Source organism: Epinephelus fuscoguttatus, linkage group LG6 (genome assembly GCF_011397635.1).
Source record: "Epinephelus fuscoguttatus linkage group LG6, E.fuscoguttatus.final_Chr_v1".
NCBI lineage: Eukaryota > Metazoa > Chordata > Actinopteri > Perciformes > Serranidae > Epinephelus > Epinephelus fuscoguttatus.
The window spans coordinates 22,497,934-22,517,889 of NC_064757.1; the positions used below are offsets into that span (position 1 = coordinate 22,497,934).

Below are 19,956 nucleotides of genomic sequence, written 5' to 3' on the forward strand. Positions count from 1 at the left end.
GGAAATAAATATATGACCAGCCACCTTGTGTGTTTCGCCTGGGTGACCAAATCCCAATCGTAGCCCTAATTTTTACAGCTACTGATGAGCATAAATTGAATAAACATAACAATATATTTGATGGAGTGTACTGTGGGTTTGGGTGGTACACTACCTGACAGACATAACTGAGGGCAATTACACATGTCTAAGCAGGTGAGTTTGATCTATGCACCTTCGTGACACGGTACAAAAATACTTTTTAATTGCTCAATCCATGCAATTATCTTTATATAAAGATACAATTTGACAAGAAAACAGAACAGGACAAAACAAAACAAAAAGCTACATACATAAGAGTTTCATTTAGATAACATTAAAGAAATAAATTTAAAGGTCCCATATTGTGAAAAGACAGATTTTGATGTCTTGTTCAAAATGAAGCTGGTATAGGTGCTATATAAATACTGTGAAAATATCACATCAATCAATCTACAGAGAAATGCACACAGTCCGTATTCAAAAATTGTTCCTTAAAACAAACCGTCAGGACTTTGGTGAAGTTGTGATGTCACAACTATACTATATAGACCATGTGAAACATAAACATTTTGGTTCTTTTGTATTTCTTGTTATGTTGTGTTAACACCAAAAGTGATGCCATAATCCGTATTGCAATACCTGCGTGAGTTTAAATGCTAGAATATTTTGTGTTGACTCGCTTCAAATGCACGAATAACTTGTGCCAGACATGCGTGAAATCGCTGAACTGATAAATGAACTTCCTCCAGTACGTCCTCAGTGTCATACGTCTCCAGAGGGTCCCAATGCTGATTGGCTATTGTGTCGCAAAGTGGTCGCTGGAGTTTAGATTTTTCAACTCTCAAGAATACGTGTATGATACAAGAATGCATTACTCACTTCACTCGCACTGCTTCTTTGCATATTTGCGTATTTCGCATCATTCGCATTGTATTGTTTGCCTCCATGGCTCTGCCTGGTGGGAATTTACGTCTAATTGCATCTTTACATTGACTTTATATGTAATTCCCTTGCGCAAATTGTTTCATTCACGTCCATTGTGAACACAACATAAGAATGTTTTGCAGTCCAAGTGAATGACATCAGCTGACAGGAAGAAAACATGGGCCCTAGCTCTTGTCATGCTGCAAGTTAACATTTCCAACTTTACAGCAGAAATAAACGTGTAGCCTACAGCCTCGTACATAAACAATTTTTATCTCTGTTGCTAATTTTCCCCTTCATGACAGCTGCTGTAGGCTATATGTGGCATCATTTTAGTCCATTTGCATTTGTGATAAAAAAAAAAAAAAAATTCCATTGGCCTATAAAATAAAAAGGTTCAAAATATATAATATATTTTTATTTTTGGTGGGACTTTTTTTAGGTGGCTAAGTTAAACTATGTTTTGTTGCTGGCCCCCCATCTACGACGGTACATCAATTAGCTTTCGTGTCGAAATTCCAGCCTGCTCCTCCAAACTGAGGGTGTAGTGACTGACAACCGTTGAAGGTGATGCACTATGGATAAGTACCCCATCCAACCCCACTTCAAAAAAATCCGAACTATTCCTTTAATAGAGCAACCCGCCACAGGTTATGTGCTATTACCTGTGTACGCTGGCGGTAAAGTCTCAGATTTTCAACCTCTCAGTCCCTCCCCCTCGCTGAAACGTGAAGGCGACGATCTCATTTCGACCCTATAGGCGTGATATCAATTTACTGTCTGAACGCAACATTTACAGTAATTGCCGTGGTATTTTTGCTGGACAATAATGCGTTAATTTCAGTTATTTAACGTATCTAATGCATAAAAGTGTGACACGGAATGACGTAAATACTTCTGGTTGAATGTTTGGCCACCCCCATGCGGACATGTTGAATGGTTCCGCCCAACTGGAAGTGACTATTATTTTTAAAAGGTGATGTGTTTCTATAAAAAGCATGTTTATGTCGTGTATTTACCAACGAAATGATTGTTTTTACACTTTAATTGAGTTCCGTTTGTAAAAGGTAAGGAAAGTTGTTTTAATTTGACTGTATTAAGTAGACAGTGAGTCCATTTCTATATAGGACACCCCTGTCATCATTGAGCACTGCTCCTGGCACTTCCTTGTTCAAAAGTTTTTATTTAGGGGAAGGCTTGGTGAAAAGTTGGACACCGGTTTCGATATTTCGACGTTGTTTTTGTCACATATTAAGCGCATGGCTCATATACGTCGTGAATTTTGTCATAACTAGCGTGTGGCCTTCGCAGTTTTCCCCATGGCTGTAATTATTAGAAGCAGGCTAACGTTGCACTGAGCGGCTCCATAAAGAGGAAGATGTCCACGGCTAACGTTAGCGAAGACCTCCGAGGGAAGTTTCCCTTGCATGCCGCAGTGTGGGAGAATGACTACAGGACGCTGGAGGAACAAATAACGTTACCAGAGGTTGGTGAAACACGGAAAATCTTTTTAGACCTTCACACCAATGCTCGCTAGCAAGATGAAGCCAGGACTGAGCTGTTAAATCATCCGTAGCCACCCAGTAAAAGTAGGCCAGTCGTGTTGACAGATGCTTCGCTGTGCTGCACACAGATAACGTTTGAAATGTGTTTGAGGAGATAGCTTCACCGATCAACAGGTTTAAAAGTTTACTTTAATAAATGCATTCAACTACAAATTGCAAGCCTGTTTCCAGCTGTTAATTTAGGCTACTAACCCATTTCACTGGGTTACTCAAAAACACTATCACACTACATATGATAATATAGGATCTGCTTTGCCAAATACATGCATTCATTTGTGGTGTATTACCTGACCGTTCACAGACTGTCATGCATTGTGCTATTTTTATTATTATAACGAGTTTAGAGTGGTGATTATGTCTTATCATCTCCACAGCGTCATTCCTGTCAAACATGCAGATGACTAATCTAACAAGTTATCTCTAAATATCACTAATTTATCAAAAGTATGTCTAATCTTGCTGTGTGTTTCCTCGCAGTAAATCATCTCAGTTAGAAATATAATTGCTATGATCCCGTCTCTATAATTGTCACCAGTACCCAGCAGTGCCGATCAATAACACATTTTCCTCATGACTCATACAGTATGGGACCAGACATGATGCTCAGTCTCATCAGTGCACTGATTACTGCAGGTCTATATCATTACAAGTGATGACCTCAATTTAAAGCTGTAAAATGCCTCTATGAGGTATAATATGAAGGCCCTCGGTTATAAGTCAAGAAATATTACAAGGCCAGCATGCTTCTTTGTTAATGTCACAGGTTGTCATGTCAATACTGCTGTATTCAGTCTAACTAATGTGTTGGACTCTCCTTGATTTTCTCAGAATGACATTGAGGCTGTGGATCCCAGAGGTCGGACACCTCTGCACCTGGCTGTGTCGCTTGGGCACCTGGAGTCCGTAAGAGTCCTTCTGAGACATGGTGCTTCAGTGACTAAAGAAAATAGCATGAATTGGACAGGTTAGTTATAAAACTGTCTACATAACAGAGAAATAATGCTGTTATATCAGGACTGTTTCCGTCACTTGTCTTGTATATATGCTTTTTGATGATCTGTGGGTTGTCTGATCACTTAGAGCCCTTCTCACATTAACCTACACACTGTCTGCTGTTAATGGGGTTTCTGGTAAAAGTCAATATATCCACTCCTCTGGAACATTCTCACTTTCCTTGGTTATTACTGTCATTGTTGAGGTTTTTTAATGGATAGTTGCTACTCCTGGGGAACAGATGCTGTTACCTTAAAAGGTTTAGTGGTTTGTTTATACTATACTTGTCTGTCTCTGTGTAGTGCTGCAGGAGGCAGTCAGCACCGGAGATCCAGAGATGGTTCAGTTAGTGCTTCAACGCAGAGACTACCTCAAAGCCTCCACTGCTCTGGGAGGAGTGCCTGAGCTGCTGTCAAAGATCCGAGAGGTTTTACTTTATACATTTTCCCGTTGTCATTTCATCCATCTGTACGTGTGCCCGGAAACATTTACCAGCAAAGGATATAACTGCCCTGTCTATGTTTTCATCTGTAGTCTCCAGACTTCTATATGGAAATGAAGTGGGAATTCACCAGTTGGAGTAAGTTCTTTTGTGTGTGTGTGTGTGTGTGTGTGTGTGTGTGTGTGTGTGTGTGTAAGTAAAGTAGACTGTGTTTGCATAGCAACCTTTTCATGTAACACAGTGTGGTTATCGGCACTGTGTACGCAAAAGAATAAAGTATCTACAAGTGTTTTTGAATGCTGCACTCTGCAATTAAATATCCACACAAAACACCGTAATCTTGGCCATCTTAGAGGTTTCATCAGGTCATACAGGAAAAACTACATACCAGCCTCTTGGTGGGAGAAGCATTTGTTTTGGTTTAGTAATGAGTGACATTGTTTTCCATGTGTGGGACATTCATATGCTGTTGCTTCACAGTCCCTCTTCTGTCCCGGGTCTGTCCAAGTGATGTTTGCCGCATTTGGAAAAGTGGCGCCAGCCTGCGAGTGGATGCCACTCTCCTAGGCTTTGAAAACATGACTTGGATCAGGGGGCGCAGAAGCTACATCTTCAGAGGAGATGGTGTGTGCCTTAACTCTCCCACACACACAAACAGTGCTCTCTTTGACTTCTACTAAATGATTGAAGTCTAACCCTGGTTTATTTTTACAGATTCATGTGCAGAGTTGATGGAGGTGAACCACGACGATGAAGTTGTGGACACTGAACGCTTCAACATATCTCAAGAAATGGAGGACGTCACGCTTGAGTCAATGCAGCCAGCCGAACAGGAAGTTGCCAAAAGGTTAACCACTCCTATTGTCAACACCTACTTGGACACCAAGGATATTGCTTTTGAGAGGTAGGAGTCACATCTTTTTCTGTTTTCTCACAACATGAATACATCTAAGGGTTATCAAAAGAATCAATCCTTTTGTGATACCACATGTTTAAAAGATACAGTCTCTGTTAATTATACACTTGATAGTATTAAAAGTATGAATGCTATAAAAAATTACAATTAGATTTTCAATCCCAAGTTGTAATTACTATTAACTTTATTACAAATGTGTTGGTAGGTATTGTCTTTACCAGCATAGTGTGCAGAATGTTAATAAAAAAAAAAAAAGAAAAAATATATCTTATTTCAAGTGCCAAGGGTGTTTTTTGTTTTTACCGTTGTATCAAAAGAGGTTTCAAGTTTCATTTTCTTATATTAGTATTGGATCAAAGTTTAAAGGTATACCATGTTGGATTGTTGGTTTCTGTTTGTAAACACACTCGCTAGTGAAAGTGAAAGTAAACGCCAACCCCAGAGTCACTCATGTTTGTCCTTTCACTTAAAGGGCCAGTGTGTAATATTTGGCATGGTTTATTGTCAAACCTGAATCTGAATCTGAATATTCTACCCATTAATATGTTTATATAAGTGTATAATCGCTATCGCTTGTTTGGTTTTCGTAGCCTTATAATTATGCTTTTTTATATTTATATATATATATAGCAAGGGCCTTGCTTTAGAGAGGTCGCCATCTTGCGCCGCCATGTATGTATGGCAGACCGAGCAGACAATCCAGCTAGCCAGAGAACGCGTTTCGTGTGTATAAATAAACCAACGAAGACAGCAGAAGGAAGGAAGAAGGAGGAAGAAACAGCAGAGAGTGTTAGTAGTTCGTCGAGAGAGAGTAGTGAAAAGTTTTTTTAGTTATAAAGTTTGCGAATGGACCACACTTACCACGCAACAGGAGAGAATGAACCCGAACCGTCATCTGTGAGGAAAAGAAGGCGCAACTTCACTCCTTGTGATGCACTCTCTGTGGCGCTTTTCCTCCTGGTGATATATCTCCCCAGCGATGGTAGCAGTAGCACCGAATCCCATTCTGTGCAGCAAAATGGGAGCGGAGGATTCAGCCTCTCGTCTCGCCCACTCAGCATCCAAGTTCCTCATCTGTGTGCTCCGGCTCAAACAGGTATGGCTCTGGGTCTGTGTCCGCTACAAGAAACTCTTCAAAATCGCGTTCAAAGTCGTCCATTGCAGCTACTATAGTCCAGAGATATTGCTAGGCTAAATAAACAGCTGAGCTCTGTTTACTGGCTATGCTGTCAGTCAGTGTGCGGGCTGGAGATTGGTGGAGCAGAGAGGGGAGGGGGTCCCCACTTGGTATTGTAAATGAGAATGTGTGTATGGAGTGTGTGTGTTACGCTAGAAGAGTCAGAGTTTGGGACGGAGTCTTTTAACCCCTCCCCCTTCCCCCAGTGTTGCCGAGTTTTTGGAGTGCTCAAATAAACTGGCCTTTTTCCCGAACGCTACTCTAGTCTCCTGCTCATGAGGGATTCATTACAATATCGTAACATGGCTTAGATTTCTAAATAAACATTCACCTCGTCGCTAGATAGACCTACTCCTGAAAAACTCGTGTCTGCGCAAGGCTTTTTGTCCCTACGAGGCCACCGTCATTTACCCGACGGGAGGGGTGAGCGAGTGAGCCCTGCAATCTAGAATTTGACCACTGATGTCACTGTTTTCAACGGTTTTCAACCCATTTTACACACTGGCCCTTTAACTATATTTGTGTTTTTTCTGCCAGCACCTTTTTATAAAGCCCCGACCTCACCTGAGTGCTGTGGGGGTGCACACAAATTTAAATAGGCGTGTTAGTTATACATCGTGCAGTTAGCTTGAGGCAAGATATTGTCTTTTTATTATCTCGCTACTCTTCATCTACACAATGTCCTCAAACACAGGCGACAGTTGACACACAACCGTGATTATAGTATTCAGGAATAATAGGCCCTTCTTACAGTGGCTACTTTGAAAAACACAGGTGTAACTAGTGACATTTGTGATGGCTGGATTGCGTATAGGTGTTCAGCACTGCAGCCTTGTTCCTCTGTATTGTGGCTCAGCTGCTTGTTAGAGCAGCTGAATGGAACCGAGGCATCTGTAATGTTGTTAAGCTTCTCCTGCTCAACATATTGATGAGAGAACATCTTAAAATAGTTAACTCAGGCCATGAGGAGCATATCTTATTTATAAACAAAAATTCAACTGCAACATGCTAAAGCCTCAAAACTGAGAGAACAATCACGGATAAGTGCAAATGATTTAAATCCATTAACAGGCTACTTAAAATATCTCATATCTATAGTTTATGTTGTATTGTATACATTGTGTTGTAAAAGTTATACCACACTAAAGGATGATGGTGGATTATACCTGTAGTGATGACGGAGTTTCCAGAAGTTACGGCTGTCTTTTTTTTCTTTCTCTCAGGAACAAGTCTGGGATTTGGGGCTGGAGAGCAGACAAAACTGAAGTCATCAATGGATTTGAAGCAAAGGTTCAGTTTTATACTTTTTCTTTTAATTACAACTAAAGAGTAGTGCCACTTAAAACTGTGGAGCCCATTCATACTAGATCCTGACGTTAGATTCTGGTATTTTCCACAGGTTTTCAGTGTGAACAATGTAAATGTGGTAATCAGGACAAGGACAGAACATCTTACAGATGAAGAGAAAGCCCGGATAAAAAGTAGGTGGAAAATATTCCTCATATATTCTCTTCTTCGCTGTGTATATTTTCAGCATGTGCATATACAGTGGTAGAAAAAAGTTTTCGGACACCCTTAAAGTTTTACACAATCTCAATTATTATCATGAAATATTTGTGGAAAAATCTTTTTTGTGTTTCAAAAGGTGTGGCTGCATTAGACAGATACAAACAAATACAAATTATATTTTTTTGTTAATTGATTACAAGAAAAACTAACAAAACTAAATTCTTGACAGTTTCAATATGTCAGTTCTCAACATTGTCAGTATCAAAGTCAACAAATAACAGAGAATGTGTTCAAAACTGAACAAAAAATAAATAAACCATCACATCATCAAATTAATATTTAGTAGTCCTGCCATTGGCACGTAGTAGAGCTCTAATCCTGGCTGGCATGTTCCCCACGAGCCTTTCACACTGTTGAGGGGTAATCTTGTCCCATTCTTCTTGAATTACTGCTTTTAATTCTTCTAAATTCTTTGGTTTATGCTTTGAAACAGACCTTTTGATAATCCACCACAGATTTTCAATAGGGCTCATGTCCGGGGATTGAGCTGGCCACTCTAAGACCTGGATACTGTGCTCCTGCAGCCAAGTTCTACTGGCCTTGGATGTGTGGCAAGGGGCATTATCTTGTTGAAACATCCAGTTTTTACCTCGACGGAACAGTGCACGCGCAGAAGGGAGCATGTGGGTTTCGAGAATGGAACCATACTTGGTAGAGTTCAATGTGCCATCACAGACAGTGAGATGACCAACACCAGCAGCACTCGTGCATCCCCAAACCATGATACTGCCTCCACCATGCTTGACAGTAGGTACTGTACATGCTGGAGATACTGCTTCGCCTGGCCTTCATGCACCTCACATTAGTAGGAGGAAGATAAAGCTGGAAACTGGACTCATCTGACCACAAAATCTTCTTCCAATTCCTGGCTGTCCAGTTCTTGTGTGGGGCCCAACGACGCCGGGCTAACCTCTGTCTCTCATTGATCAGGGGCTTCTTGATAGCCTTGTAGGACCTTAAGCCATGATCTAAAAGTCAGCCACGTACAGTGCGGGTGGAACACTGGACACCAGTTTGGTTTGACCACTGCTGCTGAAGCTCCTGTGATGACATTCGGCGGTTTTGCCTGCACATGCGGATCAGGATGCGGTCATTTCTTGCTGAAGAAACCTTTGGACGCCCAGAGCTTGGTTTGTCTTCCAAGCTGTTGGTTTGTCTGTATTTCTGCAGAGTGCATCCAACTGCTGAAGGACTGCATCTGGCGGCTATCTGGCGGCAGCTGTACCCTTCCTGGCTGAGAATCTTTATCTTCAGGCGTGTTTCCTGCGTTAGGTTCCTTGTTTTAGCCATTTTTGTGTCTGAAGAACTTTCAAATGTGCTGGCTTTATGTAGACACGAAGCTTGGCAACAAAAATTGTGTCTTTTAATAAAAAGAACGACCTTCATCACTGGTACCAAAATGACCCAGTACTCAAAATTTCTTATGTATTTTTATGGAACCAATCAATTTTAAGTTTTTAATGGTTTTTTTAGGATTTATTTAGTATTTTGGCTGTGACTGTACTAAAAGAAATTGCAGTTGAAGACCTAAGAGTGATTCTTAATGCAATATTTCACAAATGCATGGGGTGTCCGAAAAATTTTTTCCACCACTGTATAATGTAAATGGTAGTTTTTGTCCAAAAGAATATCAAAGCTACATTTTCCGGAAACTGAACAAGAGTACTGAAGTTCAACTTTGTTCAAAGGTGAAAGGAACATCTTGGAGTCTCTGCTTGGGACTGTGGAGCAGCACATAAGTGCACAAGGGGTAAGACATGCTTTCATTTATTGCATTGAAGTTGTGTGTTCTGTTGGTAGCTGATTTGATACGAGTGCTCAACTTTATAGGATCTGACTCTTGAGTATGCAACTGCCACCAATCCCACTGCCATAACTCCTGAGGAATACTTTGATCCTGACTTTGATCTGGGGAACAGAGACATCGGCCGACCCATTGAACTAAGCATTCGAACACAGAAGTAAGAAACTTTATGGCCACAGAGACATCATACTTTTTTCCCACTGCCTTGTGTTAGCTACATCAATAAATTAAGTAGTGTGCATATTTGAACAGCATTTTGCATTAATCTTGTCTCACGCAGGTTCAAAGGTACACTGTGGATGAGTGAGGAACATCCTCTGTCCCTGGTGGAGCAGGTGACCCCCATTATTGACCTCATGGCTCGGACCAGTTCCCATTTTGCACGGCTACGGGACTTCGTAACTCTGAAGTTTCCTCCTGGGTTCCCTGTTAAAATAGGTAAATGACATTCCTAGAAACTACACTTTAAGGAAGGACACGTGTCCCAATTTGCATTCTTCTGTACAGACACATGCTTTTTTGAGTGCATAATGTGTTCAGATCAACAAGTTTGGCAAATGCCGTGCTGTGTAAGTACCCAGATGGTGTACTCATAATGGTAAAAAAGTAGAGTGTGGAATGCTAGATACATCTCACCCTCAATGGTTGCCATCTTGGCTACGTAGCAGCTGCGGGAGGGATCACCAAACTTGTAAAAATGGGGGCTGAGGAAGCTGCAGCAGTTGCGGTTTCTCCGGTGAACAAAGTGTACACAGTGTGCTAACAGCAGGATCCAAATTGAGACACAGCACTAGTCTCTAGTCCCATTCCCCCTCTGAAGTCTGTTTTTGTATCTAATCTGTTGAGTCTTCCTTTGTTGCAGAGATTCCCCTGTTTCATGTGCTGAATGCCAGGATTACATTTGGTAATGTCAATAAATGTAGTACCGAAGAGGAGGCGAAATCAACGCCAGCAGCAACGCCAGCAGCCACACCAACATCTTCAGGAGAAGATGAAGAAGCTGCAGGTAGGAATGCAGCCACTTTAAGTCCTGAATGTGACAGTGTTTAAAGATATTTACATATCTGTGATTCCTAAACCGCTTTTCTTCTTGTTTTTGTCCGTCCAGCACTGCCTGTGTTTCAGGTGTGTCCTTCAGTGTTTGAAGTGCCCGGCAGTTACCACCGCAGAGGAGGCAGCAGACACACACCCATGTCCAACAACGACGAGGAGCTTTTGCAGTACGCCATCCATCAGAGTCTCCTGGAGTCTCGCAGAGTGCCGGGCCAGGTCAGAACAACCATCACTCAGCTCTCTTGCAAAATTCCAACACACACAGATCTGTTCTTGCATCTTCCCTTGCTGTCCTTGCAACTTGGTGCATCCTTTAAATGTTCCGGATGCTTGTGTTGTTGCAGGAGGGGATTTGGGAAGACGCTGATGGGGAATTTACTGATGTAATGCCCAGTAGCCAGAGTGACAGGTAGGAACACAGGTGGAAAATGACATGTGGTAAAAGGAACTGTGTTGCTATGTGCATGTCCTACAGGGAATTAGATGATATATCTGTTCACCTCTTGTCTGTGTCAAGTCACAGAACAGAGCTGGATCTCACTTTCTCTCCATAATGTCATTCTAGGAGTATCCCAGAGGGGGTGCTAGTGGAATATGGAGACACCCCCAGCTCTGTCAGCTCCCCCTCTGCGTCAAGCCCCGACTCAGAGCTCCGCTTGGCCATGGAGCTCTCTGCCCGGGCCCAGGAGGAGGAGGACAGGTTGAGGAAGCAGGAGGAGGAGGAGCTGGAGAGGATCTTGCAGCTATCTCTCACTGAGAAGTAAAAGGAATAAGAGGGAAATAATAATACAACTTTTTCCAGATCCAGAAGCAACCACCACACCTCAAGTTTTCCTTCCTAACCACTCTAGTCATCTATGCAACCGCAGATTTCTTTCTATAGCAGATCATTCTTGCACAGGCAATATCAGACTCTCGCCATCCGATATTTTCCAAAAGGTATTTTTGGTAAAAGCATACTCGTTTATATATATTTCTATCTCAGCATAGTGTGTCTCCATCCTTGAGCTTAGTTCATGGACTGTTTCAGATAATTTTGGGTCGGTTCTACCTTTTTATTTATTTTCTATCCAAATCAGTCACAGCAGCAGCAACCCACGTGTGTTGATCACATTGTTGTCCAGAGTGGGGTCAAATCAGTGTAATTAAGGTCCTTTGAACAGAATGACTGCTCAAGGTGACTTCATACAGTGCGACAACTCATATGTGGAAGGGAAACTTTGATATTTTTAAATCTGAGCCCTGTTTGCTTATGGTTTGTATTTCAGTGACTAATGGAGCAACACTTTTTGACACTGGTCCAGTATTGAGCAACACCACTGCAGCTGGCGGCAGTGGTGTTTTTCCCACTGGTCACATAGACACAAACGGGAGAATTGGGACCAGGTTGACAAATAGCAAAATTACCTTTAAGGTCCAGAGCACTGTTGTTTTTGTTTTATTTACTTTCTTATGTTGTTGTAGTCTTGGTACCTTTCGCCTCAGTTATACTTTTTTTAGATGGGTAGAATGAGCCTAGCATAGAAAGCCACCAGTGCTGTGGACCTAAAGGGACATATTTGAGTGATTTCACTGCAAAGTCTTCCTACAGTCACTTTGTTAAGGACCATGGGCTCACTGAATAACGGACATCTCAGGGTTCCAGTTTTACACATTTTCCCTTCACTTTGAAATTTGTGAATCTATCAGAAATTGTAGCCTGGTAAATGTTTTCCGGTGCAAAATAATATCACTCATGCATATCTGCCATATCAATATTAATTCAGAACACTGAGTTAATTGAGTCATAGGTTCATAAGTCCACTTTCTTGTACTTTGTGAATGTACACTCTACAGATGGGTAAACAGAAGCATGTTGCTGTGAGAGTAACCTTAAATCAGCTGCATGGTAACGTAGTATATTTGCTGCAACATGATGGGGGTTTAACTTTCCTGGACGGATTTTTTTTTTTATGGAACATTTTCTCATATTTCATGGTGAGACAGGACGTATTTTTGTTAACTGTCAATAAGCAGCTTCGAGCATCATCACCTCAGTTCAGAAACGCAGTGGCAGAGACCAGTCTGTCTGTGGATTTACAGCCGTCATGCCATTTAAATGCAGTCACACAAACCGATGCTGTGGAGATTATTCAGATTCCTAAAGGCAGTCTGTCAGCCTTTTGTAGCCACGAACAACTCTTGACCTCTGAGCAGAAGAAAAGACAGCACAGACTCTTAAGATCAAGCATGTCCGCCATATGTAGGATTAGTTTCATCAGCATGTGCCAAGGGATTGCTTTGCTCTGTCAACGCTGGGTGGGGACAAGAGGTGGAGAAGATTTAATGCGGTGCCACTTAGACTAAAACTTTTGAACAGATTTTTTTTTTTTTTTAAATTTTGTAACTTAAAAACACAATTAAGAGGTTTCAGTTGTGCCAGGGTGATGCTGAGTAACATGCATTAACCACTATAGTTGACTTCACTGACTACCAACCACTTATCAAAGGTCTCTCTGCGTAGCTGCGTCTCACTTTCAGAGGCCGAAGAACTACTTATTGTGTAACGATCAAGTTTCCAAACTGCTGAACAGTTGACTTTAAAAAGGCTAGCTTTGTTAATGTAACGCAGGTCTTTGTAATGCACCGTTCCAGCTGCAAAGTTGTTGTTTTTTTAATATGTTAAAATTTTAAGAAAATGTGTCAATTTCAAAATGTTGTTTCTAAAATAAAAGCACTTTATTTCCATGAGGACTAAACCTGACTTTGTTCATGTGCTTTATTCACAAAACACAGTTGATCACCTCATTTATTGAGAACACCCCATATTGAGATTTTTATACTATTTTGATTAATATTGCAGACCTAGCAGATTTCACTGTCTAAATTTTAATTAAAGATTAAATTGATATACTGATGACTGCCTCTATCTGATTTTATTATGCATTAGTTTTAGTACAATCAGCCTCGTTCTCTGTTGGCAGTTCATAATTACAGCATCTTCATCATAAATCAGTTACAGAGCAGGATCTCCTTCATCTTCATCATCTGACTAATCAGTCACAGAACAAAATGATGATCCAGACTCAGTTTTATTTCAGGAGGTTGAGCAGATTGTGACATTTAAGGGAGACAATCTGAGTTATTTCTTGTGTCGCTTGGTTTAATCTGCACAGAAGCCTTCTCACTTTGTAATCACACAGTTGACAGTTTTATGGTTGCAGAACTCCATTTCCTATTAGCACATTTCCTATATATTAGTCCATTGTGGATTGAGATGTGTTCAGGATTATTGTCCTCTCTTCATCTTCAGCTTTTTTTTTTTTTTACAGATGCTGTGATGTTTGCCTCCACAATTTGCTGGAATTTAACTGAATCCATTTTTCCCTCTACCTGTTAAATATTCCCCCTACCGCTGGCTGCAACACAAGCCCAAAGCATGATCGATCCATTGCTCAGTGCATCCAAAAATTTATATTTTAATGTTATCACTCCACAGGACTTGCTTCCAAAAAGCATACGGCTTGTTCAGATGTTCCTTTGCAATCTTCTGATGCTGACTTATGTGTCTTGTTTTTTCTTCTTATGAGTCTTCCATTAAAGTCATATTTGTGCAGGTAGCGCTGCACAGTAGAACAGTGCACCACCACTCCAGAGTCTGCTAAATCTTTCTGCAAGTCTTTTGCGGTCAAACAAGGATTCTGATGTGCCTTTCTAGCAATCCTACGAGCAGCTCTTTTGGAAAGTTTACTTGGTCGTCCAGACCTAAACTTGACCTCTATACTTCCTGTTAACTGCCATTTCTTAACTATATTGCGGACTGAGGACACAGGTACCTCGAAACGCTTTGCGATGGTCTTATATCCTTCTCCTGCTTTGTGGGCATCAATTATTTTAGTTTTCAGAGTGTTGGGCAGCTGTTTAGAGGAGCCCATGGCTGCTGAGTGACAGGAAAAGGTTTCAGGAGTCTGAATATTTCTAAAGCTTTGAAATTTGAGTGCTGACAAGCCAATTAGCTGTCAGAGAGCTCAATGTGGAGTGCCCAGACTTTTGCATGGTGCTCCTTTCCCCTTTTTCACTCTAAACAAAACAAAAATAATAATCTAGCATGTTCAGGCTTTAAGTTTGTGCCTTTTGGAGATCAGTATATCTTCTAATCACTTAACTATTCACATTAAAAGAAACTGTGACCAGGAGTGCCCGACTTTTGCATGCCATTGTAAGCAATGACAATTCAGATTCATTTAATGGCTGCAAAAGTCCAGGCGTATAGACCAAATTTCCCTTCAGTAAGTGCCATAAAAGTAAATAAACTGCATCTAATTACTGCATTTACTTAATAAAATGTGTAGTCCACATTAATAAATAAAAATAAATAAACTATGGCACATGTAGTATATCTAAAAGCCCAGAGTATTGGGAGTAGTCATTTAAAAAAAAAAGAAGAAGAAAGAAAGAGAATACAGCATATTAAAACAGGTGTAATAGTCTGATGCATCCAAACATACAGTGACTCTTCAACAACTTGATTTCATGAGAAGTGAAACCAAAGGTAGTATCTCATTGTGCAGTGTGGGTGTTGGCAGCTAGCTGTGGTGCCACAGCTCGGGACGGTGGTGGTGGTTGTAGCACCGGCGCACAGCTGCTCGGTGCTCGGTGCACCGGGCCGACAGTAGGTCTGTCTCTTGGTCTTTATCTCCTCACAGTTTGGGGCCACGTTCACCGCCGAGACAGCGGTTTGTAGACACAGACAGCCATGATGATCATGAGCACCAGCAGCACTGCGAGGACACTCCCCAGCGTGACTGCGAGGACAACAACAACAAACCGATCACTGACAATAACAACAGATAAACAGGCTGTCTAAGATGCTGGATTAACTGGCATTACTGGTTTTAAACCACTTATGTCATTAGGAAGTTGTTGCCACTGTAGAATACAGACAGAAAGATAAATTTGGGGTGTACAAAGACCTCAGAGGAGCCTTTCTGTCAGCATCACTGCCTCTGATAGGCCTTCATCATCAGTGTCCACAGTCTGACATCAAGTCTTACCTAAATTCTGTTTCTGTAAAACAACATAAGGTCTGTCGGTCAGTTTGGAGTCCTCGGATTGTCCGTTCACTATCACACTTAAACACATTATTACAGCTGGAGGGATGAGATGCAGCATCATAGCGGTGGAGGCTGGAGGATGATGATGATGGTGGTGGTGGTGACAGTGAGGCGTTCCTCCTTCCGCTGTAGGATCTGGGTCCTAAAGCCGCTGTAGTTTGTGCTCACTGTTAGACCTGAAACTAGGTGATTCATCCGTACGTCACTTGGTAGAAAGTTAATTGGTCAATTTTTTGATAAGAGATTAAATTATTTTTGGAGATGCGTCATTTTACCAGTCAGTGATACCGTGGAAATCATAATCAACAAATTAATAATAAAAAAAGATAAATGAAAGGTAAATACAAAAAACAAATGAAAACAAATATATATGTATTTATTATTGGAATTTTTATTCTTTATGAATTATTGAATTTATGAATGCTGAAATGTGTTTTTGCTTGTTCATATATTTCTTTTTTTTTTTTCTTTACATCTTCAGCTGGCATACTGACTCCCTGGTTTAAAGTAGCAGTTACCCCATAATCAGTACCAAATTACCATAAAATTTTGGGCTATTATTTGCTTACATCACTGAAATCAACAGGCCTATATTTGGGACAGGCCTTTAATTTCTTTCGCACAAAACTCTCTCTCAGCAAAGATCAGGAAATACAATCAAATTGTTTATTTAAACAAGTATGAATATTACTCGTACAAAAATAAGGCTTCAGATAATAATGATAATAATGTCAGTTATAATCATTCATTTGATCTAGCTACAGCAGACAGCATTAGAGTGAAAGTGGTGTTGCATACCGAGACAACACCACTTTATCTTGCTAAAACAATACACACATCTTGGATTAATTTCTATGAAAAACCCTTTTGATTCTTTTGATCTGAGGATGCTTACGGACTAAAGGAATATGAATAACTTACAGGGTAATCAAGGAGTGGACACATCATTTTAGGTAGCCAACATCCGGGTTTATGCATCCGAAGAGCTTCTATTAAATAAAAGAACTGCTTGGCAACCAGACCATGTGTCTAATTGAGACAGGCGTTCATTTGTCAAAATGAGTAGCCACATGGGCCTAGTAAAAGGGACTACAAGTTTAATTGTAGTTTTATGGTATATATTTATTTCCAGGACACTCCCTTGGAAATTATTCTGAAATTAGAGACCTGTTAAATAAATTATACCATTTTTTAAGTGTAGAAATTCACCGATTCTGACTTTATAAATGTGACTATTTGCTATATTTCTATGCTCATTATGATAGTTATATTTACAATAGTAAATTTGGGGATTTGGGACTGTTGGTCGGGCAAAAACAATAATATGAAGGCATCAGCTTTGGCTGTGGAAATGGTTCTTGTGACATTTTTGACATTTTGTGAATCAAATAATTAATCAGTTACTTCAGGAAATAATGGAGAAATAAACATTAATGAAAATAACTGTTGATTGTAACCCTGTTGACAATATAAATAGGGTTGCTCATGTTTGATTACTGGTTGAAAGGCTGCAACTACTGTCTATATTAGTCAATTAATTGTTGAGTATATAAAATGTCACAAAATGAACATCACAGTTTCTTTCCCTAAAACTGCTTGTTTCGTCCAACCAGCAACTGAAACCCCAGAGATATTAAGTTCATGATTAGAGAGGACTGAAAACAGGAATATACTCATTTGAAAACAACTGATTAATCATTTCACCTGTTGCAGATTAATAATCACACTGCAGCTGCTGAAGTAAATTGCCCAGGCCAGTCCGCAGCCTTGTCTGCTGCACTGCAGGCTCCTCAAAGCTCCAGGTGTTTTCTTGTAATTTGACTCTGGAAACACAAAGTGTATAAAATCTCTTCTCTTACTGGAAACCATCAAACAAGTGTGAGACCTCCACCACATTCCCCCATTTCTGAAATGTCAAAGAGCAATGAAGAATAAACATAAAGGTCAAGCTGCTGGTGGCTATATATCCTTATATAATTACTCTGCATGACTGATGTATATGGCCTTTACCTTTATCCTCTATAGAACTTAAGAGTGCACACCACTACAAACACTTATGACTCTTAATTATATGCCAGAGAAGCTTAATGAGGGGTAGGAAATGTCACTCACGGTGGCCTGAAATCCAAAGTGGAGGCTTCCTAGATAAATTAGTCAAACAAGAAAACATTTCATTACAGCATGAACTCAAAGATCCTGTTTTAACAGATGATCCAAAGGCATTTAAACTGATTTCTTTATGCTGTGACCTGAGTGAGCAAGAATGGACACTAGATAAGCTCAATAACGAAATGCACTCTTTAGTTATAAGCGTATTGTTAAGTCTGACTGTCGTCTTCTGTTTGTACATCCCTGTTGATTCATCATTGGATTTAAACATGTATGAGAGCATTGCATAAGCACAGTGTAAGTGCTTGATATGTTAATGTCATTAGATCATGCCAGTTAAATGATTGTACAACAGCACACTGAAGTCATTTATTAACACATCAGTAACCTAGATATATTCAGTCAAATGAGGCCACTCATGTCCACAGCCATGTCTGTAGACCCTTAGTCTTGTTCCTAATTGATTGGTTGAGGCTAATATAACCTCCATCTTTCTGTGTGTGCAGTAAGCTGAGGTAAGTTTGCTCCCCCCTACTGTTCACAGCCTATCAAGTTGCATGTGGGAACTGATGAGCATCTTCACTGTGTTTTGCAGTGGTGTGTGCTATTGATCAAATCTTCTGTTACAGTTTATGTCATTTTATGTCATGATATCGAAATGAAAAAGGGTTAACCAGCAAAAACTACTACTACGACTATTTCTACTACTATTACTGCTTGGTTATACAGCACGATGTCTGTGATCCTTTAGGCAGGGAGTTCCAGAGCTGAGGGGCCCACTGATGCAAGGATTACACGAAGATCCAATATTGCCATAAAAATACACCCTGAGATATTAAAGGATAACTTCGGTATTTTTCAACCTGGGCTCTATTTCCCCATGTGTATGTGTGCGTATGATTCGTGGGTACCACTCGTTCTAAAATTGGTTCAGTATTGAGGCGCGAAACGAGCTAAAACGGTAACGGGGGCAAATGCATCCCGTATAAAAGTGCTATCGCTGTAGATAGCATATTGTAGCGGCCCTGGGGCAGTGGTGAGTGTGAATGATTGGAGTCAATTGTCAGTCAGTTTTGGAGCAGAGAGGGGGAGGGCGGGGCCGCTCTCCCCCTCTCTGAGTATGTATGTATGAAGTGTGTATGTTACGCTAGAAGAGTCAGAGTTTGAGACGGAGTTTTTTACGTGCTACCCCCTGGAGTGTTACTGGAGTTTTTGGAGTGCTCAAATAAACGGGCCTTTTTCCCGAACGCAAGAACAGGATGTCACGCAACACCCCACACAGCTTTCATAGGCTGCCTTTGTCGGATGGCGAAATGCTGAAGTTGTGGCTAGTTGTACTACAAATGGATGCTAACACTCCTCTCCAGACACTGCGCCTTGCAGACCATCGAGTCTGCAGTGCTCACTTCTCCCAAGATGACTACTGCCAGCCAAAGAAGAGAAGACATCCAATCCTGAAACACCTCTTCCTCAAGAAAACGGCTGTCCCACGAGTAGAGAGAGCTACAGATACAGTGGAGCAAAGCTCGTGACATCACACAGCCCAGAGGTAAGGGAAAGGCTAAGTTAACATGCTATTTACAGAGATAGCACTGGTGATCTGAACCGGTCAGTGGCGAAAAAACACACACTTCACACACACATACTCATTTACTCATTCTGTGACTGGTCTGTACTCTCTACTGGCCCCTCATTAGTGCTGTAACAGACTATCAGCCAAAATCCACAACTCAGGACCTGTATGCAGATATATTCCTGAATGCAACTGAAAGGGTTAAAGCAAAAAAAATTATTGTAAAGGCATCTGTCCAGACATTCAGATTTTGCTCTGTGGTGTCAGTGGAAATCATATCACCAGGATGCAAAATAACTTTCTCATCTGTAGATCCAGGAATATCTGCAGCTGCACATGTAGCAGAGGTCTGTTTCACTGGTGGCACCCAAAATAAACTGGAGTCTGCACAGTTAGAAACAATCACTTCTCCTGTAGCTGTGGCTCAGAAGCAGTCATCTGCAGTCAGTACATTGGTGGGTGGATCCCTGGCCTTTGCGGTCTGCTAGTCGAAGTGTCCTTGAGCAAGATGCTGAACCCCACTTTACTCCCAGTGGCTGTGCCATTGTTGTAATCAGGCTTGTGAAAGCTAATGAGCAGGTGGCACCTTGTGTGGTAGAATACAGAATATACATCAGCGTATAACTTACGATACATTATCAAAAGCTACCCAGCAGTACATAAAGTATTTAAAATTAGCCCCACCTTACCAACTGCAACATCAAAGTGTCAGTAATA

The 19,956-nt window shown here is 40.9% G+C and overlaps 1 protein-coding gene across 2 annotated transcripts; it reads left to right on the plus strand.

The window, feature by feature from the left end:
- Window positions 1-1,826: 1,826 nt before the first annotated feature.
- Window positions 1,827-13,202, plus strand: ankrd13a (ankyrin repeat domain 13A). Of its 2 annotated transcripts, none has more exons than XM_049577690.1 (16): window positions 1,827-1,921; window positions 2,257-2,431; window positions 3,339-3,474; window positions 3,806-3,930; window positions 4,038-4,083; window positions 4,426-4,569; window positions 4,660-4,849; window positions 7,262-7,328; window positions 7,438-7,519; window positions 9,296-9,357; window positions 9,438-9,568; window positions 9,692-9,849; window positions 10,274-10,417; window positions 10,520-10,680; window positions 10,809-10,873; window positions 11,030-13,202. In XM_049577690.1, exons 2-16 carry the CDS (start codon window positions 2,324-2,326, stop codon window positions 11,226-11,228), a joined length of 1,818 nt encoding a protein of 605 aa, XP_049433647.1. In that variant the 5' UTR covers window positions 1,827-1,921; window positions 2,257-2,323; the 3' UTR covers window positions 11,229-13,202. The 2 variants fall into 2 exon arrangements, with proteins under 2 accessions (XP_049433647.1, XP_049433646.1); XM_049577689.1 differs by having other exon boundaries at window positions 1,863-2,012.
- Window positions 13,203-19,956: the final 6,754 nt, after the last annotated feature.